At 39.4% G+C, this 14693-nt stretch overlaps 1 protein-coding gene across 5 annotated transcripts in view; it reads right to left on the reverse strand.

Annotated features, from left to right (window-relative positions):
• The window catches only part of MTRF1 (mitochondrial translation release factor 1), a 50082-nt gene that overhangs the window by 9027 nt on the left and 26362 nt on the right, over positions 1 to 14693 (reverse strand). For all 5 annotated transcript variants that reach the window (XM_003270021.2, XM_030813319.1, XM_030813317.1 and 2 more), the window contains exons 7-8: positions 8885 to 9002; positions 1107 to 1243 (exon numbers count right to left, since the gene is read on the reverse strand). In XM_003270021.2, the coding sequence (XP_003270069.1) occupies positions 1107 to 1243; positions 8885 to 9002 (255 nt within the window). The remainder of the gene's footprint in view (positions 1 to 1106; positions 1244 to 8884; positions 9003 to 14693) is intronic.

Below are 14693 nucleotides of genomic sequence, written 5' to 3' on the forward strand. Positions count from 1 at the left end.
TCAGGGTATATTGTTTGCTTGTTAAAAACAAAAATAAGTTATGGTTTGTAAATGAGCATTCCTATCTGCAAGTGTATACACTGATGATGCGCTACAATCTGGGATTACCACTAATAGTGTTAATATTATTTATCCTGTCACTTTTATTACCTGCAAGTTAGCATGTAGGTAAAGAAAGCTAGAAATGCAAAAGTGTGAAAAAGCTAGGACACATCTAGATGAAAAGTATAACTAATGTTTAGGTTTAGACAATTCATTATCCTAAAAGGCCACAAAATCTTCCAAATTTAAATCACTGTAGCATAGCCAGGTATAGTGGCACGTGCCTGTAATCCCAGCTACTCAGGAGGCTGAGGCAGGAGAATCCCTTGAACCCGGGAGGTAGAGGCTGCAGTGAGCCAAGATTACGCCACTGCACTCCAGCCTGGTGACAGAGCAAGACTCCGTCACACAAAAAAAAAAAAATTTAAATTATATATTAGGTTTACTTAAAATAATGACATTCATTTTGCTTAGAATTCATCTATCTATTTGAATAAGTAACACTATACCATATATATTGTAAAAAATTCAAAAAGTACCAAATGATATATAATGAAAAATAAATTTCCTTTCTACCCCTTGTCCCTAGTCTCCATCAGTAGGATTCACTGTTCCCAGTTTTTTGCAATGCCATTTGTATTTGATCTCACATAGAGTTATAATACAAGCATAGGTTTTAATTTTTAAAAATCAAAAACGTTCTTAATTCTCAAAGAATTATTTGTCTTTTAAACCATTTTCTTCTGAAGACAGTAATGATATAAACACAAGAGGGAAACAACTAGGAAATAATTTTTAGTTTATACATCTTACATTTACTAACTTGCAAACTGGTATGCCCAAGTTTAGCCATAACCCATCAGTTCATTTGCACTAAGCAATGAACTGATGGGTTATGAATGAATTAGTTGCATAAGCACTAATAAATACTGCTTATTTACAAAGGAGCACATTTCTCTATGCTCTAAAACATTCCCATTTAAGCAAGAACAAACACTGCATTCTCTACAGAAAATGACTTTTCTTTAAACAGTCACTAAATTATTGTACCAAGTAAATCTTACCTGCAGTTTTCTAGCACTTTGTTGCTGACGCCTGTCTTTCTCAATAATCTGCTGGTAGAGTCTAGCTCTCAACACACGAAAAGCTATTTCTTTATTTTTTATCTGTGATCTTTCTTGTTGGCATTCTACTACTAGCCCTGAAAAATAACAGGGATCAGAAGGTAAACTGTAGCTTCCACCAAATTAAGATAGAACCAAGGAACAGTTAAATGAGACAGGTTAATCAGGAAAAGATCACAAAAGATACAAACATTTTAGGTTTAGCACACTTCAGAAACTAGCTGGGTTATGATTATAGCTGTAGTTGGCTCTTTAGATTCTGATATGTAAATGAGAACTCCGTATGAGCACCCAGAAAGCAGCAGCATCCATAGATGGTTACCTATCCTTTCAGTCCCCGAGCTTGGCCTCTTCCTCCTAGCTCATCCAGGTATTTCTGCAGCTCAACAAACAGCAAACTACTGCCACTCCCTATACTGCGCTGCTCCATTCTCTGTCCAACTCAAGAAGAACTAGCCTTTTCTCCTTTCAGTCACAAATATACACAGAGCTGAGGTTTTAAAAATACCTTTATAATGGCCGGATGTGGTGGCTCACACCTGTAATCCGAGGATTTGGGGAAGCCGAGGCAGGTGGATCATGAGGTCCAGAGATCAAGACCATCCTGGCTAAAACAGTGAAACCCCATCTCTAAAAATACAAAAAATTAGCCAGGCGTGGTGGCACACAACTGTAGTCCCAGCTACTTGGGAGGCTGAGGCAGGAGAATCGCTTGAACCTGGGAGGCAGAGGTTGCAGTGAGCGGAGATTATGCCTGGCGACACAGCGAGACTCTGTTAAAACCAAAACCAAAAACAACAACAGAAAAAACAAAAAAAAAAACCTTTACAGAAAAAAGCCAATGAAAAGACGCTATTCAGAGTCTTTAAAAAGAATTTATAGTGAATGTTTCTGAGTTTTCTGAGTTCTAAATTTCTTTTTTTTTTTTTTTTTGAGATGGAGTCTCGCTCTGTCGCCCAGGCTGGAGTGCAGTGGCGCAATCTCGGCTCACTGCAAGCTCCGCCTCCCGGGTTCATGCCATTCTCCTGCCTCAGCCTCTCCGAGTAGCTGGGACTACAGGTGTGTGCCACCACGCCTGGCTAATTTTTTGTATTTTTAGTAGAGACGGGGTTTCATCGTGGTCTCAATCTCCTGACCTCGTGATCCGTCCGCCTCGGCCTCCCAAAGTGCTGGGATTACAAGCGTGAGCCACCACGCCCGGCTCTGAGTTCTAAATTTCTAAGTTCTTCTGCGTAGTCTGAGTTAGCTGGGGTCCAGCTAATCAATACATCTAACCACACACAAGTTTTGGCTGGCCAGCTTCTGCATTTGGGTGGGTTTGGCCCACTGTGTAGTCCAGTTTCTGGCCCAAATCCAGCCCTGAAACGATCACTTCTTGAGGCTGTGTTGTTCTTAACTTTGCAGATAACACTCTGAGGTCCGTGTCTAATCCTGCTCCTCAGTACATTAGAGGAGAAAGGGATTTTCTTTCTGAATCACAAAAACTAAAAACCAAAAGCCCCATTAGCTTAGCGTATCTGCACCGATACAGTGGTAAATATTTTGCTAGAGATGTAAAGAATTTCTATAAAATTCTATTCTCTGAAGTATATTTTCTCCCTGTCTAAATAAGCTACAGTCACTACCTGCTAATACTTTTAGTAGGGCACTGAGGTTTCACCTCTACTAGTTTAATCACTTCCTGAGTGCTTTACTGCGGCCATCTGGTTGGACTGGGGGCACTGACTGGCCCCCATCTTCCAGGTATTTGTCTGGAGTTTCCTTGACTCTCATATCCTTTTTGTACTACCCAAAAGAATATGATCATTTCCATTTTAAGACGGCCAGGCTTTCATGAGCTCTCCTCCACATTCCTCTTCTTGTCAGCTGATCTGTACTGATTTTTGCCTAAGCACCTGTATTATTCCTATCGACTCACTCAGGTTAGAACTTTTAGATCAAAACTATTACTTTCCAGCTCAGTAATTCCTAAGGGAATCACTTTATTATGTATTTTATTATAATGTACTTTCTATAGAGGAGTATTTAATAATGAGTACTCCCTTAAGAATAGAAGATGTAGACGGAGGGAAGGTATATTGAATAATAGAAGGGGGCTGGGCATGGTGGCTCACACCCGCAATCCCAGCACTTTGGGAGGCAAAGACAGGTGGATTATTTGAGGCCAGAAGTTCTGAGACCAGCCTGGGCAACATAGCAAGATTTCGTCTCTACTGAAAATACAAAAAGTAGCCAGCGTGGTATCTGCACCTATAGTCCCAGCTATTCAGGGGGCTGAGGTAGGAGGATGGCTTGAGCCAAGAGTTCGAGGTTATAGTCAGTGAGCTATGATCATGCCACTGCACTCTAGCCTGGGCAACAGAGCAAGACCCAGTCTCAAAAAAAAAGAAAAAAGAAAAGAAAAGAAAGAAGGAAAGAAGGAAAGAAAGAAAGGAAGGAAGGAAGAAAGAGAATTACAGAGGGCATCTTTTACTCACCAACTGGTAATAAACTAAAAAGCCCACTTTAATGCACAGAATATTCGTCTTCATCCTTATCTTGGGATAAATTTTCCCAAGAAAGGTAATATTCCCCTGTATAGACATTTAACCATACCCCTATGAATAACTCTTCCAATGGTGGAAAATGGAGATATCTAGAAGCAGTGGTTAGAAAAAAATATGATTCTTCAGAGTCCATGGCATGGAGAAAATAGAAGAATGAGCTATAGTTCTTACTTTGAATTCCAGCAGGGACAGTTCCTAGTCTAAGGTCTTAGTATGGAAGAAAGAATGGGAGAAATGGAAGAAAGGCTGAGTTTTCCTTGAGGCAGATGCTGAAACCATGGCAATCCTCAAAATATGGAAGAAGTAGGCTGAAAAAATCACTTGGTCATAACTGCATGGCTTCATAAGGATTTGGTCTTGACATGCCTTGCTTGCCTAAAGGGAAGGTTTGAGGGTAGGCCTTCAGGCCTCTTTGAAACCAAAGACTCAGATCTAAGTGGCTAAAAAATAATTGGCCCAAGGTAAGTCTGGCAGCACAATGATAAAGTCACTTTCTTTTCCTTTTATTGTTAGTTGACATGTAATAATTGTACATATTTATGGGATATAGAGTGGTATTTCGATACAATGTGGAATGATCAAATCAGGGTAATTAGCACATCCATCACCTCAAAATTTATTTGTCATTTATTTGTGTTGTGAACATTCAAAATCTTCTAGCTTTCTGAAAATATGCAATAAATAAATCAATATTAACCATATTCATGCTGTAGTGCTGCAGAACACCAGAACTAATTCCTCCTATCCAGCTGTAATTCTGTATCCCTTACCCAGCCTCTCTCTGTCCTCCCCTCCCTCTTACCCTTCCTAGTCTCTAATAACCACAGTTCTACTTTCTGTAAGTCACTTTTTGTAAAGTCAGCAATTTATGGCTAGAGTGGTTTTACAACCTTTAAGTTTTAAAGTATTCTGGTTTATTTTGTCAGTTTTGATCACCTTTTACCCAATTTTTTACCCATTTTAATTTTTAATTCATCTTAAGCTAATTATTACTGTTCTGGACTGTGTATAATATAGAATGATATCCAACAATACAGGGTTTAGGTGAAACACATTAAGTATCCAACAATTTATGTATTGTTGAAATAAATTATGGCAAATTACAGAAAGTATAACCTCAGGACAGGCACAGTGGCTCATGCCTGTAATCCCAGCACTTTGGGAGGACGAAGTGGGCAGATCCTTGATGTCAGGAGTTCGAGACCAGCCTGGCCAACATGGTGAAACTACGTCTCTACTAAAAATACAAAAATTAGCCAGGTGTGGTGGTGCACGCCTGTAGTCCCAGCTACCTGGGAGGCTGATGCAGGAGAATAGCTTGAACACTGGAGGCAGAGGTTGCAGTGAACCAAGATTCACTGGCCACTGCATGCCAGCCTGAGTGACAGAGCTACACTCCATCTAAGAAAAAAAAAAGTATAACTTCATTTTTGGGGAAAAAATGGCGTATTTTTATATGTACAGAAAAGAATTTGAAAGGATGTATACCAAAGATATATGCCAACAATAGTTATTGGGTTATTATTACGGATGTTTTATGTTCTTTTGCTCATGCATATATTCTTTTCTTTTCTTTTTTTTTGAGATGGAGTTGCCTAGGCTGGAATGCAATGGTGTGATCTCGGTTCACTGCAACCTCCGCCTCCCGGGTTCAAACATTCTCCTGCCTCAGCCTCCCGAGGAGCTGGGATTACAGGCATGCGCCACCATGCCTGGCTAATTTTGTATTTTTAGTAGAGACGGGATTTCTCCATGTTGGTCAGGCTGGTCTTGAACTCCCGACCTCAGGTGATCTGTCTGCCTTGGCCTCCCAAAGTGCTGGGCTTACAGGCGTGAGCCACTGCACCGGGCCTTTTTTTTTTTTTTTTAACAGTTTCCTATGGAATAAAAATCAATAAAGGAAAGTTAAGAGAAAGTATGAAATTATCCTATTGTTGGACATTTAGGTTGTTTTAGCTTTTCATACAACAAACAATACAAGCAATCATAATGATGTCTGACTTTAAGATGGTTTCCTTTTTTTTTTTTTTTTGAGACTGAGTTTTGCTCTTGTTGCCCAGGCTGAAGTGCAATGGCATGATCTCGGCTCACTGCAACCTCTGCTTCCTGGGTTCAACTCATTCTTCTGCCTCAGCCTCCCCAGTAGCTGAGACTACAGGCATACACTACTACACCCAGCTAATTTTTTTGTATTTTTAGTAGAGACGGGGTTTCACCATTTTGGCCAGGCTAGTCTCGAACCCCTGACCTCAGGGGATCCGCCTGCCTCAGCCTCCCAAAGTGCTGGGATTACAGGCATGAGCCACTGCACCTGGCCCCCCGCCTTTTTTTTTTAATCACACTACAACAAGAACAAAGAACAGAAACACAAACTCCATCTGAAATAAAACTAGGTGATGTGTATAATCCCCAAACATGATCTATTAAAGACAGAAAGTGGATGGAAGAATGGTAAATGACTTAGCAGCTGCAAGGAAGATGAGACTTAATTCCCTGTAGAGGGAGATGCTGACCAGAAACTGGCCACTTTGCCCTGCTAAGTGCCAGAAAGGCTCAGAAATAGAGACACCAGGTATTTCAGAAGTCAGGCTTGAGGAGCTAGGGCTAAATACAGAAAGTCTGTAATAACAAATAGATCCTCAAGTCTCCTTCCTCAATATGCAGAAGGCAGGAGGTATATTTCTGGATAATTAAATCAGGAAAATTCTAGACCTGGGACTAGTTACAAGGGAGGGCAAGTGTGGAGCATGGGTGGGAAGACAAGAGGATTAAGTAAACAACTGCTATTGAACAGTGAGACCTTGACCTTACTCTCAGCTGTATCCTGGAAGATCCTTCTCAGGAGAAAACAAACTCACAAGAGAAAAAGGTCTACAGACATAGACATCTGGGGGTCCCTAATAAAAAAGCTGATTAATCCTCTAACTGCTCTACAGTGGAACTCACTAATGGGTATGTGGATAAGTACACTCAGAGCTTCAGAACCTGACTCTTACATATGTACAGACAGCCAAGAATTCCTAGAAATTTCCAACACGAAAGTAAGAATGGGCTGAGTGTACTGGCTCATGTCTGTTATCCCAACACTTTGGGATGCTGAGGCAGGCAGATCACTTGAGCCGAGGAGTTGGAGACCAGCTTGGGCAATGTGGAGAAACCTGGTGTCTACCAAAAAAAAAAAAAAAAAAAAAAGCAAAAATTAGCCAGGCACGGTGGCAAGCGCCTGTAGTTCCAGCTACCAGGAAGGGGGGGCAGGGGAGTGGTGCTGAGGTGGGAGGGTCACCTGAGCCTGGGAAAGTCACAGCTGCAGTGAGCTGTGATCACACCACTGTACTCCAGCCTGGGCAACAGGCCAAGGCCTTGTCTCAAAAAGAAAAAAAAGTAAAGCAAGAATGAAACAAAAATAAACTCAGAAGAAACAGAGACACTGCAGAAAGCAGAAGAGAACTTCAGAGAAACTAAAATTAATATCCTTCAGTAATAAAAAAAGAAATAAATATCAACAAAATAAGAAATGGATGCTATGAGAAAACAATTCTGAGAACAAGAAAGAGCTCTCAAAAGTTAAAAAAAAATAAATTTTTTACAATCAGAAAAAGGGTAGGAAAAAGAACTAAAAAACAAAGTGACAGACAATATGAGGAAGAAAAAAATTCAAGAGGTCTAACATCTAACTAATAGAAATCCCAGGAAGAATAAATAAAATGTTACACAAGAAATTATTGAAGAAAGTATTTCAGAGCTGAAAGGCATGAGTCTCTAAACTGAAAGCAACAAATACAAGGAATGAAAGACTTTCAATGTTCTAAGGGGAAATTATTTTCATGAAATGATCAATGAAGTGTGAAGTTAGAATAAAGCTATTTTCAGATCTACAAAGCCTTGAAATATTTACATGTCACAAATCTTTTCTCAGGAAGCCACTTAAAGATGAGCTTTGTTAAAATGACAGAGTAACAAAGAGAAAAGACGATATGGAACCCAAGAAACGGGAGGATCCAACACAGAACAGAGATGAAAGGAACTCCCCAACTGCTGATGACCAGGACAACCCCTGTGCAATGTCCTGGGGAGCAGCTGGTCCACACTGAAGCAAGATGATGGAGTGCTCTGTCATGGAGTCTCCAGAGAGCACTGGAGTGACTTCATTTTACACAACTTTTGGAAGATGTAGGCAGACTCAGAGTCAAAGAAAAGTAGACAGATGAAAAATCAGTGAGGTAATTATTAACTCTAGGAAATGAAATCACAGGACTGTATATTAATGGGCTCAGTGTCAAACACTATCTGTTCATTATATCAACACCGTGAAAATTAATTTTGCCAAAAGATAAATATTTGGAAGAAGAAAAGGTATATAAGAAGGGCAAAATTCTCATCTACCACATTAAGACGTAAATATATAATCTTTATAGTTGGTCAGAGAGCAATACTTGCCTATTATTTAGAAATAGTGAGGTAATTACCAGAAGAAATAGCTAAAAGAGGTTTATTTGTTTTTTGCAGCTAGAGAAGTGAGCTAAAAGAATTTAAAGTGGTTATCTTTAGGAAATGGGAACTGAGGGTAGAGGAAGTAGGAAGAGGGTGGGAACAAGTCCAGAGAGCTGTTGGTTTTTTTGTTATAGGACTTTGCCATTAGACTTTTAAAACCATATACATGAAATGTAAAAATTAATTTAAAAAAATTAAGGAGTTAAATAAAATTTTAATTTGAAAAACGGTAGGAATATTTAAAATCACATTATGCACCGCAAAACCACCTCAGAGTATACCAAAATTACCAATATTCAAAATAAAAGCGTTAGTGCAGCAAAGCCTAATGGAGTTAGCCGTCATGCTACAAGGTGACAGAATATCCATGGTGGTGGCCCGTGCAAGGCTGCTTCTGTATTTCATCTGTATTTAGGCTGGGGCACCTCTGTTTGCTCACTCCTGTCCAGCATACCTGGAAAGCTTCCCTGAATAGGTCTGCTCACTGTCTGCATCTTTTCAGAAAGGAATCTTTCCAAACAGAAGGGTAATATGAACACAATAGCCATCCTGATCCACAACCCCAGTGACATTTTTAAAGAGCTGTGCAAGGAACTAGACACTCACATTGGACTATTTCCTTCCAAATGCTGAGTAAGATGGAAAAATGGTTAAAAGTACAAAGCTAAGGGGCTTGCTTACCTGTGGGGATGTGGACAAGTCTGACAGCACTATCAGTTGTATTAACATGCTGCCCTCCTGCTCCTTTGGCTCGAAATGTATCTATTCGCAAATCCTTAGGGTTCAATTTCACATCCACCTAGAACAGAAGGCATGACGTAATTCTACACTCCATGAATACTTTAATATGAAATTGATTCCAAGATTTTTCAAATAAACTGTATTGTTTTAAGATAAATTATAGCCTTTAGACTAAGAGAAGTAACTTATACCAAAGAAAGAGCAGTAAACTCCCCATTCCAATAGGATGCTATTTTTTGTTTGTTTGAGGCAGGGTCTCCCTCTGTTGCCTAGGCTGGAGTGTAGTGGCACAATCATAGCTCACTGTAACCTCAAACTCCTGGGCTTAAGTGATCCTCCTGCCTCAGCCTCCTGAGTAGCTAGGACTACAGGTGCGCACCACCATGCCATGTTAATTTTAAAAATTTCTTGTACAGATGGGGTCTTGCTATTTTGCCCAGGCTGGTCTTGAACTCCTGGCCTCAAGCAATCGTCCCACCTTGGACTTCCTGAATGTTGAGATTACAGACATGAGCCACCACACCTGGCCCTGGGATTCCATTTTTAAGCACTGATTTAGGATGTTATGAGATCACTGAGTTTTCAATCTTTCAAAAGTTTCATCATTCATCATCCCAAAGTTACATGTAAGAAAACCCCAAAAATATATAAAATATACACATATATACTATATATTGTTGATTCTCATTATTGTCAGAATGTCTATTTGCAAATTTGCCTACTCACTAAAATTTATTTGTATCCACAAATCAACACCGGAGGCACTTCCACAGTCATTTGCAGGCATGCATAGGGCAGTGAAAAATATGAGTTGCTCCACATTTGCCCATTGCCAGCTGAAGTAGGACAAGGTAACACTCTGCCTTCTTGTGGCAGCTCTCCTACAGAGATGACCAGAGAATGGAGGTATAGGGGACACAGCAGAGCAGTGCTCTGGCTCTGGGACCAATTTGGACTGGGTTTGAAGCTGAACTCCAGCACCTTTTAGTGAAGCAGCATCAGGCAAGTCACTTGACACTCCTAAGCCTCGTTTTTCTCTTTTGTAAAGTACAGAGAATCTACCAGGATGGGTTATTTTTAGAATTTAAGATTATAATCTACGTGAGCTCAGTGTGTGTGTGTGTGTGTGTGTGTATGAATTGAGCTAATTTTTTTTTTTTGAGACAGGGTCTCACTCTGTTGCCCAGGCTGGAGTGCAATGGTGCAATCATAGCTCACTGCCACCTTGAACTCCTGGACTTAAGCAATCTTCCTGCCTCAACCTCCTGAGTAGCTGGGACCACAGGTGTGTGCCACCACGCTCAGCTGGATTTACCTAATATTGAACCATTGTTCCTAACACTGATTTAACAAATACTGAACTATTACTCCCAAGTGGTTCAGTATCTACTAAATTAGTGTTTGCTGCAACTTTACAGAACATAACTACTGGGAATAATGAAAAACAACTTCATTCGTGTATGTGTGTGTTTATTAGTGGATTGAAAGGTGGCTCCCAAAAAGATATGTTCATGTTCTAATTCATGGAACCTTATTCGGAAAAAGGTTCTTTGCAGATGTAATTAAGATGAGATTATCCTGGATTATCAGGATAGGCCCTAAATCCAATGACAAGTGTCCTTATAAGAAACAACTAGAGGAGGCAGTAAAGGAGAAGACCATGTGAATTTGAAGAGTGGTATCATTTCAAGCCGAGGAACACCTGGAGCAACCAGACGCTGGAAGATGCAAGGGAGGATTCTCCCCAGAGCCTTCAGAGAGGCACAACTCTGCTGACACCTTGATTTTGGACTTCTGGCTGCTAGAATTGTGAAATAATAAGTTACTGCTATTTGAAGCCACTAAGTTTGTGATAATTTGTTACAGCAGCCTTTGGAAACTTATACACAGACACACACACACACACACACACACAGTTAACAAATATTTTTTGTTTTTTGGGTTTTTTTTTTGAGACAGAGTCTTGCTTTGTTGCCCAGGCTGGAGTGCAGTGGCGTGATCTCAGAATTCACTGCAACCTCTGACTCCCAGGTTCAAGAGTTTGGAAACTTATACACAGACACAGACAGACAGACAGACAGACAGATACACACACACACACAGACACACACACACAGTTAACAAATTGTTTTGTTTTGTTTTTGTTTTTGTTTTTGTTTTTGAGACAGAGTTGCTTTATTGCCCAGGCTGGAATGCAGTGGCGTGACCTCAGAATTCACTGCAAACTCTGACTCCCAGGTTCAAGAGATTCTCCTGCCTCAGCCTCCCGAGTAGCTGGGATTATAGGTGTGTGTCATCACTACCAGCTAGTTTTTGTATTTTTAGTAGAGATGGGGTTTCACCGTGTTGGCCAGGCTGGTCTCGAACTCCTGATCTCGTGATCCACCCACCTTGGCCTCCCAAAGTGCTGGATTACAGGCATGAGCCACTGCGGCCGGCCTACAACAAATATGCTATTTTTAAGGGGAGAGCTAACATTTTGTTCCACATTCATCGTTCATTAGTATGAATGACAGAAGACAAATGTGACTTTCCTCTTTGAACAGTAACTAGTAACTGGGTCAAGGCTGGAATCTAATATACTGTTTAGCTGATTGTTCTTTCGTATGTTTCTTCTCAAATGACAGCAACACAGTGAAGAAAAAGATTATATGGCTTTTGCTAATATATGTTAGAGTTGGCTGCCTTAAGACTTCAATAAATACTGAAGAGATAAGAGTGACTTACCATTTCATGTGGCTATAGTATATTAAGTAGTTATGTAGAAAATGTGTGGATATCATATGTCACATTCTCCCAAATGTTACAGAAATGATCTAATGACTTTTGGGGAACTCTGGATACAGAAATGGTGACTTAGGGCAGATAAAGCATTTCAAATGTCAGTTAAGAGAACATAACCTTGTACTTTTAGAATAGTGAAATGCCACTAAATGAGTTTCATTTTCAAGAATATGAAAACAGGCCTGGTGCTGTGGCTCATGCCTGTAATCTCAGCACTTTGGGAGGCCAAGGCAGGCAGATCACTTGAGCTCAGGAGGTTCAAGACTGGCCTGAGCAACATGGCGAAACCTCGTTTCTACAAAAAATATAAAAATTAGCCAGGCATTGTGGCACACACCTGTAGTCCCAGCTATTCAAAAGGCTGAGGTGGTAGAATCACTTAAGCCTGGGAGGCAGAGGTTGCAGTAAGCCAAGATGGGCCACTGCACTCTAGCCTGGGTGACAGAGTGAGAATCTGTCTCAAAAAAAAAAAAAAGAATATGACAATAAAAACAGGGTAAGTGGGAATGGGGTAGAAGAAATAAGGATTGAAGCAAGATAACTCTATGGTTTTGATTTTTTAACCATGTAAATGTTTAATATATAAAAATAAAATTAAGTAAAAGAGAAAAGAAAAATCAAATCCTAAAATGAAATAAAAACAGAAATAAATGAATCAAAATATTTATCATAATAATATAACCACACAGAAAAAAATTATTTCAGATGATCTCTGAGCATAGTGGTCTCACTATGCATTCTTTTTTTTTGGAAACAGTCTCACTCTGTCACCCAGGCTGGAGTGCAGTGGCATGATCTCAGCTCACTGTAACCTCCGCCTCACGGGCTCAAGCAATTCTCCTGCCTCAGCCTCCTGAGTAGCTGGGACTACAGGCACGAGGCACCACGCCTGGCTAATTTTTTTGTATTTTTAGTAGAGACAGGGTTTCACCATGTTGGCCAAGCTAGTCTCGAATTCCTGACCTCAAATGATCCCGTCTGCTTTGGCCTCCCAAAGTGCTGGGATTACAGGCGTGAGCCACCACACCCAGCCTGACTATACATTCTTGGTAGAATATATTCTAAGGGAAAAAATTTTAAACATTACTCAGTAGTTTACTATTAGTAATGTTGATATTGTAATTTTGAAAGTATTTTATATATAGTATATAATAAACCAAATAAACATATTAAAGTGATTATGAAACAAGATTTTTTATATTAATGGAGAGATGTAAATACAAAACGCAAGAAGTTGAGGGGTGACAAAAATTTCTGTAATGTTAAATTTGAATTGGTAGTAATAATATGAAATTGTGATTTCAAAACATGTATTTCCTGGCTATAGCCACTTAAAGAGTCTAGAAGTAACGACACTAACGATAATGAACAGACCTGCTATCTAGATCTTGATTTCTGGATACATTCCCCACTAAAATTAACCAGGCTGACTCTAAGTCTGAGCAGGATAGTACAAAATGGGCCTGGGAATCTAACTGTGTCAGAAAGCATAGATGCACTCAAATGATGGTATCATTTCAAAAGGACAAAAGGGGTACCCTAAAAGGCTACTATAGACCAAATCTGGGACTATTTGAACATAAGGAATTATAAATAAGTGAATTAAAACATGAATCCACGAGTCTATAATGAGGTTAATACGTGAAACTTGATATGAGTTTATAATGAAATCATATACTAGAAAAAGAACACAAGAAAGTGTGGGCTAGGAGGTGAGAAGGTAGTAGGGAGGAAAGTTCTTTACAGAAGAATGCCAATTAATAAATGTGTAAGGAATGACAGAATTAGAAAATCACCGTCTTGCAACTCCAAAGTAAAGAACTGATTCAGGCAAGGACACCAATGGATGTTAAAACTATGGATGAAAGGTAATTGGGAACAGGATATATGTACCCTAGAAATTACTTAGTAATTGCAAAGGGAGAAATACACTTTTACAATGGAGATATTTCTGTGGTCACCATCTTCACTACTAAAACTAAGGCATACTAAAAGTGAGACAATCTAGCATTATGTGTCTTCTGATAAGATGCAACATGACTATAACTTTACCTATGAAGTATTCTCGCTTAAAATGCGTAAACTGCACAGAATGGAACATGTAGATATAACTTTCAACATAATACAGAGGATAAAGGAACCAGTTAAAGAGTACCACAAGGAACAGTCAGAGGAATCCAGAATGTGGGACATTCTTCAAGACAAATGGTCTGGACTTTTCAAAAAGTCATTATCATTAAAAAAAAAAGTTGGGAGACTGTTCCAAACTAAAGAAATACAACAACTAATTGCAATGTGTGAAACTTGACAGGATCTTGGTTAAAAAAAAATCACTATACCCAGGTATAGTGGCATGCCTGTAGTCCTAGCTACTCAGGAGGTTAAGGCAGGAGGATCACCTTGAGCCCAGGAGTTCAAGTTCAGCCCGAACAACACAGCAAGACCTTGCCTCCAAAAATAGACAAATAAATAGCTATAAAAAATTTTGGGCTGATTAGGGAAACTGTTAAATGTACTAGATATTAGATACTACACAATTATGGTTAGTTTTCATAGGTAATGGTAGTGTGCTTATATAGGAGAATGCCCTAGGAGATGTATGTGAAAGATTTGGAAGGTAAGGTCTCATGGTATCTGCTGTATCCTTTATAGTTCATTTAAATAAACGTATACACATATATATAGGAATCAAGCAAATGTGAGAAAATGTAAACAACCGACCTCAGGTGAAGGTTACAAAATTTTCATTGTGGTATCCTTTAAATTTTCTGTATGTTTAAAAAAAAGGTTAGGGAAAAGAAAAATATAGAGCAGATGGCTGTATTCAACTAAAAAGACAGATATATGGTCCCCATACTGGTATTATCCCACTGACCTTGAAATATTATCTCTGGAATTCATTTTCTTTCTTAAGATAAAATTTAGGCAGCAACATTAAACGAACATTTTTTCTGAAAATAAGTGA

This window comes from Nomascus leucogenys, chromosome 5 (assembly GCF_006542625.1).
Source record: "Nomascus leucogenys isolate Asia chromosome 5, Asia_NLE_v1, whole genome shotgun sequence".
In the NCBI taxonomy this organism is placed as follows: Eukaryota; Metazoa; Chordata; class Mammalia; order Primates; family Hylobatidae; genus Nomascus; species Nomascus leucogenys.